Consider the following 18,771-nt stretch of genomic DNA (forward strand, 5'->3'; position numbering starts at 1 on the left):
TTAACATATTGATATATATCACAGTAATGATGTATTTTATTATCTCTCATGTAATTTACAAACTTAAAAATGGGAGGTGAAAGGGCCTCATAAGTGGAATAGCCTAGGGTCTCTTTTCATCTAAATCTGGCCCTGGGTGGGGCCCACATTGCCGATCGGGGATGGGGGTGGGGGGTGGGCCCACATTGCTTATCGATGCTGGAGGGGCCCATCGCCGTTTGGAAAAAACAATGTTGATGCCCTCCTTCATCGGGGCCCCCCCGACCATTTCGGGCACTAGGCATGTGCCTACTGGGCCTATTGGTTAATCCTGCCCTGAGTATGGTGGGGGGGTGGAAGTAAAGACATGCGCATGGCTTGGGGAAGAGTGGGAAGGAGCAGGGGGCAGAAAGGAGGAGGGATGCTAGCACCCTCACCAAGATGATGCCCAGGGCGAACCACTGCATCTTCCCCCACCCCTATTATGCCACTGTCTCTGAATAAACTCTGGTTCTTGCTTGAGTTTGGTGCTGTTCTTTATTCTAGAGGATGATCAAATTTTTGAACTTCTTGAAAATAAAATCACGGAAAGTGAGGATTGCAATTGGGGGAGTGGGGAGTTATTCTCAGTGCATTCCAGGCCATCCTATAGGACTGGAGAGATCACTGAAGGACCTGACCCACAATAGCCAGGCATCCAGCCACAGAGTCTATGAAAGGGAAGCATGGGGTGTACAGAGCCTGACCTGATTAATACCTGGGGACCATAGGTAAGTTTTATCAGCAGTGGGAAAGGTGCTGGTATGCAGTACCCCCAAGTACCCTCTGAGGAAAACACTGGTTATACTACAGTGTGATGCATCCTCAGGAACTGAAAGATAAGACAGGACCAGGGCACAAAAGAGGCATGCTTAATACATTTTTAATGGGTAACTGGTTTGGATTTAAAAACAATGACGTACATAATTATGCACCTACCATGGCCTGCTGGGACTGAAGCTCTATTTCCAATGTCTGGAGAGTACGTCTCAGATCCGAAATCTCAGTCTTACTGGACTGCATCTGCTCTACATCGGCAGAAATCTCCTGCTTCAGGTCACTGCTCTGAAAGGAGAGATAGAGAAAGTGATATATGATAATACACGCTGTCTCAGCTGCTGGAGAGCACTTTAGTAAAGGTGAGCAGTTTTTACCTTATCTTTGTACCAGGTTTCTGCTTCTCTCCGATACTGTTCTGCAAGGTTTTCATAGTTGGCCCTCATATCATTCAGAATCTTAGCCAGGTCAATCCCTGGCACCGCGTCCATCTCTACATTCACCTGGCCAGTGGCAAGCTGTATAGAACTCATTTCCTGGAAAGGGAGAAAATATAATCTACTTTGGGTTGGTTTTTTTTAGTTCAGTCTATTAACTTTAACAAACAAATACAGTAGATAACAAGTACAGGTTCACGAAAGTTTACATGTATGAACAGTAGTCAGAAATATCCATTGTGATATACAGTTAATATGTGGAATATTCACAGGTTTTGAAGATAGATGTCAATGGGTTGCCATGTTTTACTGCTATATCTTTGATTGAAGACAATGTTTCTCAATAGCATATTGTTCAAATCTCTTAAACAAACATATGGAATTCCACCAAAAGGTGAAGTTAAGTGAAGAAGCAGTTTTCCAAAATTGTAATACCTGTTGAATACCTACAGAAATCATTATATCTATCAATTTAGGATCACACGAACAAGATAGGAAGCAGGGATGCAGTGAACGCATTATAATAATATCAAAAGACAACTCAGCAGTACATGTGGAAATAGAACAGATTGTAGACCATATTTGTTCCCAAAAGGGTTGAATGCGAGTACAGGTAGAAAGCATATGGGATAGTGTACTTGTGGCTAACAGGAGCCGAAGAAATAATGTACGAATCTTGGGCATACCGGAGACATCGGAGGGTACGGATATGATAGCCTTCCTAATCCAACTGCTGCCTACCACACTGAGCCTCACATTCGATTCCCCCCTTCCCCCCCCCCCCTCCATGGCCTCTCTTGGAAAACGAAAACACCAAGACCTATAGTTCTCAAGTTTCTATCTCACCGCTGGGAAAGAAAAGAAGCAACTCCTATACCAAGAAAATATTTGTTCCAGATTTGGCAAAAACCACGGCGGCTCACAGGAAACAATTCCTCCAACAATGCCAGGAGCTGAAAGACATTGGGGCCCAATTTGGCCTTCTTTATCCTGCCAAAATGTTGATTACGCACAACAACAAGACTACTACACACCTAGATCCAGCCAAACTTAAACTGCACATTGAATCCATCAAAATGCAATGACTGCGTCCCACAACATCCTCCACCTTTCCTCTTCCTGCTGCTGTGTGAGGCCTACAATCATATGTTCACACTACATGTCATCCGGGGAGACGGCATTCAGCGCGGTGGTCAGCCATTTGAAGCTTTAATCCCAACCTGATTTTTAATGATGTATCGTTGTCACTTTTTGCCTTTTTTGGATATGTCATTATGCTGTTTTCAAAGGTTCAGAAGGTTTATATGTTGTTGTTCTAATATGCATTTGTCTTTTCAGGCTTGCTTATCTTTGATTACTGTTTTCTTGATATTGTCTGTATTGAATGGTATTTATCAACAGCATTTCCATAACATCAATGGCTTGAATCATTGTATTAAACGCAAAAAAGTAACTAATTATTTACGCTCCTTACACCCCGATATCATTCTTTTTCAGGAGACCCATCTCTCTTTCTCTGACAGTGCTAAAACAGTTATTAAAGGCTACAAAGCTCCTATTTTTTCACCAGCCATCAAGAAGAAGAATGGGGTCTCCATTTACATAAAATCTATACTCCCTATTACTATAATCAAGCAAGAATCTGATTCTGATGGGAGATGGTGCTTAGTATTGCTGTCCATAGACAAGACAACACTTCTTTTACTGAACATCTATGCACCAGTTGCAGATTCACCTGACTTCTTCCGTACCATACAACATACCTTGCTACAGTACCCAGACACTCCAATAATAATGGGAGGAGATTGCAATCAATCACTTGATTTTATTTTAGATAGAACATCTAACTGCCACCAATTCAAATCAAGAATACGAGAGGAAATAAGCTCTTTAATGACCAATCACACACTCATAGATCCATGGACAATCTTGAATCCCACGGAACGAGAATATACACATTACTCAGCTCCACATAACACATATGCAAGACTAGACTATTTCTTAATCTCTGCCAACCTGTCTTCCAACATCCTTACAACCGAGATACATTCAATCCTTGTTTCAGATCATGCCCCGATATTCTTACATATCAAAGTTTTAGATACACCCTTGCCCAAACATACATGGCGACTTAATAACCAATTATTGGCCAATGAGGACATTGTACAAAAAATTAGTACATTCACAGAAAATCTCTTTCTAACCAACTCAACCCCTGATCTTTCCCCAACTACATTGAGGGAGGCATATAAAGCCACATTAAGGGGTGAAATGATGAGCTTAATGGCATGGCAAAGAAAGCAATCAGATCAACAACTCAAAACATTAGAATCAGAAATTAAGCACCTGGAGTCTCAATGATTCCCAACTCCGTGCTCAACTTACTACAAAGAAATATGCTTACAATACTATAGCCTCTCGCTTTGCAAATAATTATATTAATTTGAAGAAATCTGGACATTATATTGGCAATAATAAAACCGGGAAATCTCTTGCTCAATACTTTAAAGCAGGGGTGTCCAACCTTTTGGCTTCCCGCATTGGCCAAAAAAAATGTTTCTGGGGCCGCGCAAACGCTGCAGCAAGACAGAGGAGGGAGCTGACATGATGGTAAACACCCGGGGGCAGCAGAGGAAAACACTGCATCGCCCTTGACTGGGGATGCACAAAATACTTCACGGGGCCGCATGCAGCCCGTGGGCCGCAGGTTGGACACCCCTGCTTTAAAGGGGAAAAAAGAATGTTTTCATATTACCTCCATTAAAACTGCTTAAAATTGTCTCACAACTGATGCTGTGCATATACAGGCTGAGTTTGAATGATTTTATTCATAAGAACATAAGAATTGCTGCAGCTGGGTCAGACCAGTGGTCCATCGTGCCCAGCAGTCTGCTCACACAGTGGCCCTCTGGTCAAAGACCAGTGCCCTGAGACTAGCCCTACCTGCATACATTCTGGTTCAGCAAGAACTTGTCGAACTTGGTCTTGAATCCTTGAAGGGTGTTTTCCCCTATGACAGACTCCGGAAGAGCATTCCAGTTTTATACCACTCTCTGGGTGAAGAAGAACTTCGTTCGTACAGAATCTATCCTCTTTCAATTTTAGAGAGTGCCGTCTTGTTCTCCCTACCTTGGAAAGAGTGAACAACCTGTCCTTTTTCACCAAGTCTATTCCCTTCAGTACCTTGAATGTTTCAATCATGTCCCCTCTCAATCTCCTCTGTTCGAGGGAGAAGAAGACAAATTTCTCTAATCTTTCGCTATACGGCAACTCCTCCAGCCCCTTAACCATCTTAGTCGCTCTTCTCTGTACCCTTTCGAGTAGTACCATGTCCTTTTGCATGTACGGCGACCAGTGCTGGACGCAGTACTCCAGGTGAGGGCGCACCATGGCCCGGTACAGTGGCATGATAACCTTCTCCGATCTGTTTGTGATCCCCTTTTTTATCATTCCTAGCATTATGTTCGCCCTTTTCGCCGCCGCCGACGCACATTGCGCACACAGCTTCAATGACTTGTCGATCAGAACTCCCAAGTCTCTTTCCTGGGAGGTCTCTCCAAGTACCGCCCCGGACATCCTTTATTCGCGCATTAGATTTTTGTTACCGACATACATCACTTTACACTTATCCACGTTGAACCTCATCTGCCATGTTGATGCCCATTTCTCGAGCCTGATTATGTCACGTTGCAGGTCTTCGCAATCCCCCTGCATCTTCACTACTTTGAACAACTTTGTATCATCCGCAGATTTAATCACCTCGCTCTCATACCTATGTCCAGATTGTTTATAAAGATGTTGAAGAGCACGGGTCCAAGCACTGAGCCCTGCGGCACCCCACTGGTGATGCTCTTCCAGTCCGAGTATTGTCCATTTACCCCCACCTATGCTCCAGCCAGTTTTTAATCCACATGACTATTTCACCCTCAATTCCATGGCTTGCAATTTTCAGAAGTAGTCATTCATGCAGAACCTTGTCAAACGCCTTCTGAAAATCCAGATATACAATGTCGACTGGGTCGCCCTTTTCTATCTGCCTGTTTACTCCCTCAAAGAAGTGCAGCAAGTTTGTCAAACAAAATCTACCTTTGCTGAAACCGTGCTGGCTGGTACTTATCAGACCATGTCCGTCAAGATGATCAATAATGTGGTCCCTTATCAGCGCCTTCACCATCTTTCCCAGTACCGAGGTCAGACTCACTGGTCTGTAGTTTCCCGGGTCTCCCCCTCAAACTTTTTTTTGAAGATCGGCGTAACATTCGCCATCTTCCAGTCCTCCAGAATCTTTCCCGATTTGATCGACAGATTGGCTATTAGCTGAAGCAGTTCAGTCCCTTTCAGTTCCTTGATGACCCTCGGATGGATACCATCTGGTCCCGGGCATTTATCGCTCTTAAGCCTATCAATCTGTCTGCATACCTCTTCTAGACTGACCGTTAACCCTGTCAGTTTACCAATTATAACATTCCAAATCCACTTTTTCTGAGGAAGATGTTCTCAAATACTTAGATACCATTGCACATCCTACTCTCTCTGCACACCTCAAAGCAGACATGGATGCCCCGATATCTATACATGAAATTAATCTAGCCATTTCATCATTGGCATCTAATAAGTCACTAGGCCCAGGTGGCATTAACTATGAATTTTTCAAAACTTTTGCTATGCAATTGAACAAACATCTCTTACCCTACTTTAAATAATCCACTTTGAATAACATGTTATGCTAGATGTAAGTATTATTTGCTTTCCTTTTATTGAACCCTGGCAATTTTACCTAGCACTGAAACTTTGTCAAATATTACGCTCTTCATTCACATGAAGAGCGTGATCATGAAGGGCATAGAGAGAGTAGAGAGGGACAGATTCTTCAAACTATCAAAACATAAAAGAACAAGAGGGCATTTGGAAAAGTTGGAAGGGGACAGATTCAAAACAAATGCTAGGAAGTTCTTTTTTACCCAGCGTGTGGTGGACACCTGGAATGCGCTTCCAGAGGGCGTCATAGGACAGAGTACGGTACTGGAGTTCAAGAAAGGATTGGACAATTTCCTGCTGGAAAAAGGGATAGAGGGGTATAGATAGAGGGCTACTGCACACGTCCTGGACTTGTTGGGCCGCCACATGAGCGGACTGCTGGGCACGATGGACCTCGGGTCTGACCCAGTAGAGGCATTGCTTATGTTCTTATGTTCTAAGTTCTTATGTTCTTATGTTCTAAATTCTTATGTTCTTATGTTCTTATGTTCTAAGTTCTTATGTTCTAAGTTCTAAGTTCTTATGTTCTTATGTTCTAAGTTCTTATGTTCTTATGTTCTAAGTTCTTATGTTCTTATGTTCTAAGTTCTTATGTTCTTATGTTCTTATGTTCTTATGTTCACTGCATCTTTGACTAAGGGCTAGATTCACTAACAATCGCTGTTGGCCAATTCTCTGGCCGATTTTCCAGCAGTGATTGATTCACTATTAAGTTTGCATATAAATGATTTGCACAGAGGTGCAAATTATTTGCATGCAAACCCACCAACTCAGTCTCTCAGTGAGCGATTGAGACATAAGCAGAGCCCTGACAGTAATGACAGGAGAAGCCCAAGAGGTTGGCAGGATCCAAAACAGCACCTCTGGCTCCTAGTACAGTACCACAACACTACCACTAGGAAACAGAGATGCTGTTTTGTATACTAGTGCCATCTTGAACAAAAGTGGAGGGGAATCACTGCCACCTGGAACAATACAAAAAGGAATACATGTCTTGGGTAGGTCCTGGGGGAGACTTAAGGTGGGAGAGGGTAGGTATCAGGCAATGCAGTTGTGTCTGGGATGGGTTGTTTTTTTTTTTTGTTTAGGAGATCAGAACTCATGCAGGGTATCGGAGGTAGGCTGGACATGATGGAATAGGTCAGAGGGGGATTTGGACCTAGTGGAATGAGAGTGGTCAGGAGGAGTATTGGGAACTCATGGGGGAGATCCAGAGAGGGATTGTGAAATCCTAGGGAGGGGGTGCTTGAGAAGAGAATTTTGAATTTTTGGGGACAGGGTCAGAAAGGAGACTTGGAACAGCAGGGAACAGAGGTGAGATTATGTGCTTGGGGTGGAGGGGGGGTTAAGCCTTCCATGGTGTATATATTTCATTTCTATTTGGAATACGTACAGTATTTCCCCCATGGAGTACATGCTGGGTATATTCCCTGCATTTACTTTATCAGTTTTACACTTACCTCATGCTAGGGTTACCATATGACTCCAGAAAAAGGAGAACGGATTGAGACATCTGAGGTTTACTTCTATTGAAAGCAATGGAAGTAAAACCTGGATGTCTAATCCAACCTCCATTTTCTGGAGCCATATGGCAACCCTACCCCTGCTATGCTTTGTTATTAACACAGGATAAATACAAACATTTGCTGCTGTTTCTGAAAATGAGCCCCCCTGGGCATCCTAGGTAGCAGGTCTAGCTTCCCACATCCATTTTATAGGACACAGATATTTGTTTCCCTTCTGAAATGGGGAATAAATGGTTTTTTTCAAGCCTACAAAAGTCCTGCCCAAAACATGCCCAGATCACACCCCCTTGCCAGATACTAATTTTTCAGTTTCAGGCATTTCTGTCCTGGCTTTGTAAAAACTGGAATTTAGTCATCCACGCAATATGGATGTATAAGAACATCTCAAAAATAGTGAGGTAAGGGTAGCGCTTTTAAAACAGCTGTTTTTCCTGTGTAATAACACTTGAACCAGGGGCCGCTGAAAAGTTCTCAGCCCAACCAAGAAGAAAATGATGTGGAGCCAAGAAATTTACAAGTTATTCCACACTTTTCATTTCAATGATATGAAATGAAAAAGTGTCAAGAAAACTGTGGAATAACTGTAAGTTTTATGGCTCCACATCATTCTCTTCTTGGCTGGGCTGAGAACTTTTTGGCAGAACCCGCATATTATGATGTCATAATGCCTTATTCCACCAATGTCTAAGATATAACCTCATAGGTTATGTCACAATAGCTTGGTTTCCTTATACTTATTTATTGATTTATTTTATTTTATTATTTATATAGTACTTATATCCTAAGTGGTTTACATTCGGGTACTTTATCATATTTCCCTATCTGTCCCGGTGGGCTCAAACTCTATCTAGTGTACCTGGGGCAATGAGCGGATTAAGTGACTTGCCCAGGGTCACAAAGAGCAGCAAGGGATTTGAACCCACTGCCTCAGGATGCTGAGGCTGTAGCTCTAACAATCTAGCCCCTGCGCCACTCACTCCCACTTGTGCCCATTTACTGGATGCATTTGCCCCACTGAAACAAAAAGTGTCAAGAAAAGTGTGGAATAACTTGTAAGTTTCATGGTTCCACTTCATTTTCTTCTTGGTTGGGCTGAGAACTTCTCAGCAGCCCCTCATATAGGTCCTGGGACCATACGACTCTCTTTCCAACTTACAGAACTGCTGTCATAGAGTTACATTATTGATGTTGAATGGGGTGCAAGACAGAATCAGTCTGTCCACTACAAAGAGGCTGCCTTGTTTTAATGTCTGCTTTAATCAAACAAACTGCTTTATGCAAATCACATTCAAAGTATGTCTTCCTGAGAACTCTTTGTGTGTCAGCGACACAGAAGCATTCCTCACCTCCTCATGGTTCTTCTTCAGAAAGAGCAGCTCTTCAGTAAAGCTCTCAATCTGCATCTCCAGGTCGGACCTAGACAGGGTCAGCTCATCCAGGACCTTGCGTAGACCATTGATATCAGCCTCCACCGCCTGGCGAAGGACCTGCTCATTCTGAAACCTAGAATTAAATTAACAATGCAGAAAGCTGTGGAAATTGGGTAGTCATTCTTAAAATTTGAAGCAAAATAGATGTAATTTTTAATCATCATATCATTGTGCAGGGTGTGTCAAAAAAGTCCCTGCGAATCAAAATTTCGGTTCATAGACAACAACGCGGAAGACAAAGGCACGCGCCGACAACTGAGCGCAAGATGGAGGCGCGCGCCGAAGAAAATTACTGTTTTAGGGGCTCTGACGGGGGGTTTTGTTGGGGAGCACCTCCAGTTTACTTAATGCGCCGGCATTGTGGGGGGTTTGGGGGGTTGTAACCCCCCACATTTTACTGTAAACTTAACTTTTTCCCTAAAAACAGGGAAAAAGTGAAGTTTTCAGTAAAATTTGGGGGGTTACAACCCCACAACGCCCCCACAACGCGGCGTGATTTGTATTAAGTAAAGTGGGGGGGGGTTTCCCCCCCACACCCCCACCCGTCAGAGCCCTAAAAAGAGTAATTTTCTTCGGCGCACGCCTCCACGCTGCGCTCAATTGTCTGCTCGCACCTTTGTCCCGGCGCGCTTTTGACCTGACACCAAAATTTCTTATCATCTGTGACAGATGCACAGGGACTTTTGATACACCCTGTGTATGTCAGTTTTATTTCCTCTGAAGGTAGAAGCGAATCTTTTTTTTTTTTTTTTTTTTAATTCTAGAGTATATCAACTCCATGCAAAGGTTCTATACTCTGCAAAAAAACAAGCTAGTTAATCAGACTGGTCAATTCTGGCTCATCCGATGTGAAACGTTCTCTTCAATAGCTGATGTGTAAACTCAAAAGAGGGCTTAAATCAGACCCATGACCTCAAAAGTGTGACATTTATCTTGCCTATGGAGCATACTGAAACATCATATATTTTTCTTTCTGAAAGTGACAGTGCTGATATCTAACGAACATTCTCATGTGAAAGGGGAACATATTGAAATATCATATATTTTTCTTTCTGAAATTGACAGCGCTTTTACCTAAGGAACATTCTCATGTGAAATAGAGACCAGGCAGTTGTAAATATGAAAGTGTCCTTAATGATTTAATACCAAATCATTTTTTTTTATTTTTTATTTTTTTTTTATTTTACATCCCTACTTTATGTTTTTTTCCCAATATATGTTTTTTTTCACCAATTGAAACTTTTCCCCCCTTTCCTCCCTTTTTCATGTTTGTTTTTAATGTATTATTTAATTTAATTAATTAACAAATATGTGTTTTATTGGTTTTTATTTTATAATGTTTTACTAATATGATTGAATGTTCTTTTATAATCTGTTTTTAAGTGTACATCGCTTAGAATGTTTTAAATAGGCGATCCATCAAAAATAAAGTGAACTTGAACTTGAACTTGAACTTGAACAAATGAAACAAACCCCTTATCAAATTTAAAAAAAAAAAAACATGGGCTGTAGAAGTGTGCCTGGTTCTCTGACTTTTCAGCTTCCCCACGAATCACTTCATTACTGCACAACTGAAATGGTTTCTGAAGCTGTAGCTACAGGTGTCATGCTCCTGGTAGACCTAGATTATCTGGCTGAGAAAAGAATTGGAGTGTACATTACAACGCTTTTGACAAAGCTGGCTTGACCTAGAAATGATAGAAAAGCAACTTAACTCTTTGGAGATGAGCAGAGGCTAATTTGGTGTTAGAAAGGGTTCAAAGCATAACATGGTGAATTTTAGTAACTTCAAATGTTGTTCTCGGATGTTTCACGGTATGTGTATGAAAATGTCACTGGAGCTTTTGTATAAATAAAGTTTTGCCTTGTTCAGTCAGATTATCATGTTTCTTTTTTATGTTGAAAGAAGCAGTGGATGAAAGAGAACAAAGCTTCACCTGCTCAATTACTGCCTCTTTTTAATCAACTTACTTGAGCCTGAAGTCATCGCCTGCCAGCCTGGCATTATCGACCTGCAGAAGAATCCTGGCGTTGTCCGTGGTGGCAGTGAAGATCTGGAAAGCAGGAAAGAAGAGGCGGTGAGTACCTGGAAGCTGTCATTAGAACTCAACAGCCTTGAGTTTATTGTATCATCTGCCACATTTTAAGAGAATTTATGGGGTGTTTTGCTGATCCATCTTTGCAGGGTGCGTCTCATTTCCAGGGCAGAGTTGAAGATGGTGGTGTTTATAGACAGGATCAGAGAGCAGTGGGTAGGATATGTTTCTCCTCCAGAGCAAAATCCTGAAATATGGGAACAAGGCTTTTGTTTCTCTCAAAATTTGATACCCTAAGCACCACTAGGACCGCCTGTTAGTTCTAAAGCACTACTAGACATACATAAATGCGTTAAGAGACAGTCCCTACTCAACAGAGTTTGCAATCTATTCAAGAAAGACAAATAAGGGATTAGGGAGTTACATTTATTATGAGAAAATTAAAACATGAGTACTGAATAGGTGAATAAGGGATTTATATTATATATTTATATTATATATTGCTTATTAGTAAATTGTATATTATATATTTATATTATATATTGCTTATTAGTAAATTGTATTTCCATCAGATGAGAGCAGTTTACATCTATGCCTGGAATTATCAGAATCTGATATTGAAAATACACTTTCAAATTTTTTTCAAATGAACCAAAAAAAAGTGTTTTGTGATTGTTTTTTTTAATAATCTTCCTATACAAAGTTAATGTTCAGTGTTTTTTATAATCTTCCTATACAAAGTTAATGTTCAGGGGCAGAACAGGCTGAGTTGTCTGAAAAGCTGTAACCAGAATTTGGACACAATCCAAATTATCACCTCTATTTCGGTTTATTTTAATTCGCTTTATGTATGTGGGTGCTATAGAAGAAGCTAATTTACAGACTTCTACTGTTTGTAGTTGCAGCAGATTCAATTATGCTATAAACCAATCACTCATTCAAACTTCAAACCTGTCATCCGTCTCCTTGTAAAGAGCATCAGAAAAATGTTGTTTTTTTTGCCCAGCAGAAATGCCTGCAGCTTACCAAATGATTTTTTACTCAGCCTTAATGGGTTGGGATGCTTAGCGTAGCAAACTTTCAACAGCTGCTTGCCCGGCTTTTGCTCTATTAAAAATAAAAGCCTCAAGTATAAAAGCCTCTGGCAGCTTTCATGCAGCTAATTTGATTGTATTGCGTGAATGCTGCTTAGCTTTCCTTTGAAAACATTTAAGTGACCTGGGAAAAGAATAGCTATCCTACCCTCTATGTTTTGTGTAACGCTTTGGAGTGGAAATGCTTTCAGAACATAAGGGAGTAGAATAATAAGGAGGTGAGAGTGAAAGGGAAAAGCAGAGTCAGAGACACAGGCAGACTCTAACCAGCTAAGGGTAAATTCAGATTCTGAAGGTCCAAAGTTGAATCCTGAGAGACCTGGCTTGAAAAGGTGTTGTAGCAAGTGCGGGCTCTAATACTGATATTTTTAAAAAATTATTTGGCACATTCCCAGGCATCAGAAAAACTGTCCAGCTGGGCAATCCCTCATGATTTGGCTTAGCAGAATATTTAGGTTGATAGCAGTTGGCCAGAAAAAGTTACAAATATGCTGGACTAGTCTTACCTTATTCTTCAAATCTTCAATTATTTTAAAATATCTGCTGTAATCTCGGGTCGAGGGGCTGTTGCTGGCCAGATTTCTCTCGTAGCACTGGCGGATCTTGAGCTCCAGGTCTGCATTTGCCTCCTCCAAAGCTTGGACCTTCTCCAAGTAAGCAGCTAGGCGTTCATTGAGGTTCTGCATGGTTTGCTTCTCTCCACCCGCAAAGAGGACATCCCCACCAGTATAGCCCAAACTGTTACTACCAGAAAAGCCAAAGCTCATCCCGCCGCCATACCCCAAACTCATCCCACCACCAAAACCAGCACCAGAGAATGATCTACTACTGAAATTACTCCCAAAGCTCCCTGCACGAGAGCCACTTTGAGCTGTGGACATGGATGTTCTTGACTGGAAATTGCCTGAAAATGCCATGATAGTGAGATTCGGAGGCAGGAATGCTTCCCCTAGTCTGGAGAGATGGTGAGTACACTCTGCAGATAGTCGTCTCACCTTTATTTAGAGAAGTATGGGTGGGTCTGCTAGGGTGTTGTGCTTTGTTCTTGTCTTATTTCCTCCCCTAGCAGTAGAACATCTTTCTTTGGCTTGCTCATTCTGTTATGCCCATACTAAATGACTTTTGCATCTCCGTGACTGTGACAACCTGGTGCCTTCAGGGTATTTATCATAATACAATGAGAGCAAGGTGGAGACCTTGGTATTCATTAAAAATGCATTTCTTTTATAAGTGAGCACACTCATTTTGCATTTTGTTTCCTTGCTATCGTGCAAGAGGGTGATAGAAAGGAGCTCCTAATCCAGATCAGCTTTGAATTATAGACATCTATGATCTTTGCTATTGCTATTGTAGGAACAGATATTTTCCAGTTCATCCTTTAGGGCTTGATTTAGAAATCATATTGGCCTATGGAGGGTGAATGTTAGGGTATATTTAATTACCACGTACCTGTTAGGCTGCCAGAAAACCCAAGAGCTATCAAGTCCAGCCTTCCTCTGGTAACCAAAGAGCTGTTTCAATATTCTAAAACAGAGGAGATGACAGATAGTCTGGACATCTGGAGTCAGTTTTGCAACAATGGGAACTAGAAGAGTGGGGGGAAAACATTTCATTTCTATGTTTTAGTGTATGCTAATAACACATGTACATCTGTGCCATTAAAAAAAATCCTCAAACAGCTGAGTGGCAGGAGGCTGCTTTGGGGTTTCCCTTGTCGCTCAGCTGTGTGGGCTTCCCCAAACTGACCCTGCGCATGTCTGAGAGCCAGTTTCTAAGTGAGCGATCAGATGGGATTACGACTGCCCTCCACAAAATTAATTTGCATGGGGAGCCATTTGAACATCGATCGCTGTTTAGAAATTGGCCAAAAAATCAGCCCACAGTGACCCGCACTGTCTTAATAACCGTTTTTGGCTGAGAATTTTTTATACCTCCAAACTTTCACACCTTCTTACAGACTATATAACTGGAGAGTGACAGGGTAACCATTACCACGGGAATTCCCATGGTAACAGGGAAATGACAGTTTTGCCCATTATTACCATGGTAACGGTTGACTGTTCCATGGTAGTGCCACTAGATCGGAAACTGCTACCATGGTAATGGGGAGCAAGGGCACCCTCCCCAAGTCTCCCTTTTATGTCCCCAGTGGTCTAGTGGCTTCTTCGGGAGCAAGAGAGAGTCCAACACTTTCCTGCCCCTGATGCTTCTAGAATCGCCCACCACTGCCAGTCTGAAGATCCTCAAAATGGCTGCTGAGACTTCATGGGACAGCCTCGCAAGACTTTTGTAATTTATGAAAGCTAACCTCTTTTTCCCTTACCTTTTCAGCTACTACCATTGAAAATCAAAGCAGCCTTCCTTTCCCCTTACCTTTTACTTACTTTCCTTACAAAATAGTTTCTTGCCCTTAAAATATCTCCTTTAAGTTAAATGTTACATCGGGGAGTGCTAGGGAGATAAAATTCCTTGATATCATAAATGACTGCTTCTTAGAGCAACTGGTCCAGGAACCAACAAGAGGTAGTGCTATTTTTGATTTGGTCCTTAGTGGAATGCAAGACATAGTATGGGAGTTAACTGTGTTGGGTCCACTAGGAAACAGTGATCATAACGTGATCAAATTTGAGTTGATACCAGGAGCAACGTCGCAAAAGAAATCTACTGTAGGGGCATTTAATTTTCGAAAGGGCAACTATGATAAAATGAAGAAAATGGTTAAAAAGAAGCTAAAAGGATCAGTTGTAAAGGTTAGGACTGTAAAACAGGCGTGGATGTTATTTAAAAATACCGTTGTGGAAGCCCAGACCAGATGTATTCCACGTATCAGCAAAGGTGGAAACAAGAGCCGGGGTGATTAAAAGGTGAAGTGAAAGAGGCTATTAGAGCCAAAAAAACATCCTTTAAAGAATGGAAAAAGGATCCAAATGAAGAAACACAAGCACTGGCAAGTTAGATGCAAAGCATTGATAAAGACAGCTAAGAAAGAATATGAAGAGAAACTTGTAATGACGCAAAAACTCATAGCAATTTTTTTTAGTACAGAAAACCTGTGAGGGAATCTGTGGGACCATTGGATGATCAAGGAGTGAAAGGGATGCTCAGGGAGGATAAGGCCATAGCGGAAAGACTGAATTTATTCTTTGCTTCGGTCTTTACAGAAGAAGATGTATGAGATCTACCTGAACCGGAAATGGTTTTCAAGGGTGATGATGTGGAGGAACTGAAAGAAATCTTGGTGAATCTGGAAGATGTACTGTGCCAAATCAACAAATTAAAAAGTGATAAATCACCAGGACCGGATGGTATACATCCTAGGGTACTAAAAGAACTCAAACATGAAATTGCTGACCTGCTGTTAGTGATCTGTACCCTGTCGCTAAAATCATCTGTAGTACCTGAAGATTGGAGGGTGGCCAATGTTATGTCGATTTTTAAAAAGGGCTCCAGGGGATATCTGGGAAATTACAGACCAGTAAGCCTCACTTCGGTGCCGGGAAAAATGGTAGAAACGATTATAAAAAATAAAATTGTGGAACATGTACACAAACATGATTTAATGAGACGGAGTCAGCATGGGTTCAGCCGAGGGAGATCTTGCCTCACAAATTTGCTTGACTTCTTTGAAGGTGTGAAAAAACATGTGGATATAGGTGAGCCGGTTGATATAGTGTATTTAGATTTTCAGAAAGCTTTTGATAAAGTTCCTCATTAGAGGCTCCTGAGAAAATTGAAGTATCATGGGATAGGTGGCAAATTTCAGTTGTGGATTAGAAATTGGTTATCGGATAGAAAACAGGGTGGGGTTAAATGGTAATTTTTCTCAATGGAGGAGAGTAAACAGTGGAGTGCTGCAGGGTTCTGTACTGGGACCGGTGCTATTTAACTTATTTATAAATGACCTGGAAATTGGAACGATGCAGATGACACTAAACTGTTCAAAGTTGTTGAAATGCATGTGGATTGTGAAAAATTGCAGGCGGTCTTTAGGAAATTGGAAGACCGGGTGTCCAAATGGCAGATGAAATTTAATGTGGACAAATGCAAAGTGATGCACATTGGGAAGAATAACCTGAATCACAGTTACCGAATGTTAGGGTCCACCTTGGGAATTAGCACCCAAGAAAAGGATCTGGGTATCATTGTAGACAATACGATGAAACCTTCCTCCCAATGTGCGGTGACAGCCAAAAAAGTAAACAGGATGCTGGGAATTATTTTAAAAGGGATGATTAACAAAACTAAGAATGTCATAATGCTCCTGTATCGCTCCATGGTGCAACCTCATCTGGAGTATTGCGTTCAGTTCTGGTCTCCTTATCTCAAGAAAGATATAGTGGTGCTAGAAAAGGTTCAAAGACGAGCAACCCAGATGATAAAGGGGATGGAACTCCTCTCGTATGAGGAAAGACTGAAATGGTTAGGGCTCTTCAGTTTGGAAAAGAGATGGCTGAAGGGGAGATATGATTGAAGTCTACAAAATCCTGAGTGGAGTAGAACAGGTACAAGTGGATCGATTTTTCACTCCGTCAAAAATTACAAAGTCTAGGGGACAGTCGATGAAGTTACAGGGAAATACTCTTAAAACCAATAGGAAGAAATTTTTTTCACTCAGAGAATAGTTAAGCTCTGGAACACATTGCCAGAGGTTGTGGTAAGAGTGGATAGCATAGCTGGTTTTAAGAAAGGTTTGGACAAGTTCCTGGAGGAAAAATCCATAATCTGTTATTGAGAAAGACCTGGATTAGCCGCTGTGAGAACGGGCTACTGGGCTTGATGGACCATGGGTCTAACCCAGTAAGGCTATTCTTATATTAATTGCTTTTCTACTTCTTCCAGGTGTTTCCATTCAGACAACTGCTGGACTTAATCCCCCATCTGAACAAAGTTTTTATGAAGTCTAGAACTTCAAAGAACTCTCCACTTTTTACCATTCAAATGCTGACAAATGTTCTACTCTTTACAACTCTTGAAATGACAAATGTTCTTCCATTGTAACCCCCCTTTCATAAATCTTTTGTAATCCGCCTTGAACTGCAAGGTAATGGCGGAATAGAAATCTCGAATGTAATGTAATGTAACATTCACTTTTGAATAAGAACATAAGAATAGCCATACTGGGTCAGCCCAATGATCCATCTAGGCAAGAATCCTGTTTCCAGTGGCCAATCCAGTTCGCAAATACCTGGCAAAAACCCAAATAGTAGCAACAGATGTGAGTCCTCTCTACACCTTTCTTATATCAGCCATAATAATTTATGGGTAAAACTAATGACATTGGATGTTGATACATGTCTAATATTCATAAATTGGACCCCTTAAAAGTCTTGTCAGGAATAACAGCTGCAGTTGTTAAGGGAGTAGGCTCATGTGTCAGTCTTCTGATGTTTTACAAAAGGCTTCTTTGAAATACTCTATAAATACGCGGAAACCTTATAGTTGCCTTGCCTTCAATGAAAAAATTCCTGAGTCTTCTCGTTTCGGAGTAGTTCCAACTTGCAAGCTCAGGCATTCAGAGTCCAAATTAGAAGTAGTGTGCCGTCCTTGGCAGAATGAGTTCAGGACAAATAAGAGTGTAGCACACATTACACTAGAAACCATGTACCAGCAGCACCAGCTAAAAGTCAAAGGGCAGATCTTTTCTTTCTTGCGCCACTGCTTTTGTTCTGAGATACTCATAGATGCATGAAAAATAAGACACAGAAATAAAAGCTCGCCACGACAAAGACAAATCTCCTCATATCCCCCCATCCCTCCAGGCAGCCTAAATACTTGCTTTCCAGGATGAAAACACAACTGTTACCTGTCATTCAGAGTAACAGTAGGGGGGGGGTGGGGATGGCTGTGTGAACGTGGGTGTGGTGCTAACTGGCATTTTCAGTGGCACTAAAGTGCTACAATTTCATACTCGCACTTATGTGCGTAACTCTTGTATGTTAGTTACGAACTAAAGTACCACATTGACTCATTCACATTTTTATGTGCATAACTTAGAGAATATAATAGTTATGTACTAAAGTGCCACACTTTGCACTCAACTTGTGCCTGCCTTTTACATGGCTAAACTAAACTAAACTAAACTAAACTAAATCTTGGATTTATATACCGCATCATCTCCGCAGATGGAGCTCGACACGGTTTACATGGTTAGGGAAGGAACGGAACTCCAGTGGAATTATATAAGTAAGAGAGGAGAGAGGTTAGGTGTAAGAGTGCCAGGAACGGGACGGGGTTACGTTCTGGAGAAGAGCCAGGTCTTCAGATGCTTACGGAATGGTAGAAGGGGGCTCAAATTGCGGAGAGGGGAAGGGAGACTGTTCCAGAGCTGAGCGATTCTGAAAGGGAGGGAAGAGCCAAGTTTACCAACAAGGGAGATGCCTTTTAAGGAGGGGTAGGATAGTTTTAATTTTTGCGTGGATCTAGTGGAGGACGGATTTGAGGAATTCCAGGATAGAGGGATAAAAGGGGGGAGGATACCATGGAGGATCTTGAAGGTTAGACAGGCACATTTAAAGTGGACCCTGGAAATAACGGGAAGCCAGTGGAGTTTGGATAGGAGCGGTGAGACATGATCAAACTTACTTTTTGAGAAGATAAGTTTGGCCGCGGTGTTCTGTATTAGTTGGAGTCTGTGAAGGCTTTTCTTTGTTACGCTTAGGTAAATGGAATTGCAATAGTCCAATCTGGAAAGGATA

At 41.6% G+C, this 18,771-nt stretch overlaps 1 protein-coding gene across 1 annotated transcript in view; it reads right to left on the reverse strand.

The window, feature by feature from the left end:
* Positions 1 to 13,112, reverse strand: part of LOC117347130 — a 60,782-nt gene extending 47,670 nt beyond the window's left edge. The window contains exons 1-5 of the mRNA XM_033917560.1: positions 12,583 to 13,112; positions 10,918 to 11,000; positions 8,863 to 9,019; positions 1,173 to 1,331; positions 958 to 1,083 (exon numbers count right to left, since the gene is read on the reverse strand). Of these exons, the coding sequence (XP_033773451.1) occupies positions 958 to 1,083; positions 1,173 to 1,331; positions 8,863 to 9,019; positions 10,918 to 11,000; positions 12,583 to 12,993 (936 nt within the window). The 5' untranslated portion in view covers positions 12,994 to 13,112. The remainder of the gene's footprint in view (positions 1 to 957; positions 1,084 to 1,172; positions 1,332 to 8,862; positions 9,020 to 10,917; positions 11,001 to 12,582) is intronic.
* Between the last annotated feature and the right edge of the window lie 5,659 nt (positions 13,113 to 18,771).

The sequence above is a fragment of the Geotrypetes seraphini genome, chromosome 13, assembly GCF_902459505.1.
Source record: "Geotrypetes seraphini chromosome 13, aGeoSer1.1, whole genome shotgun sequence".
Taxonomy (NCBI): Eukaryota; Metazoa; Chordata; class Amphibia; order Gymnophiona; family Dermophiidae; genus Geotrypetes; species Geotrypetes seraphini.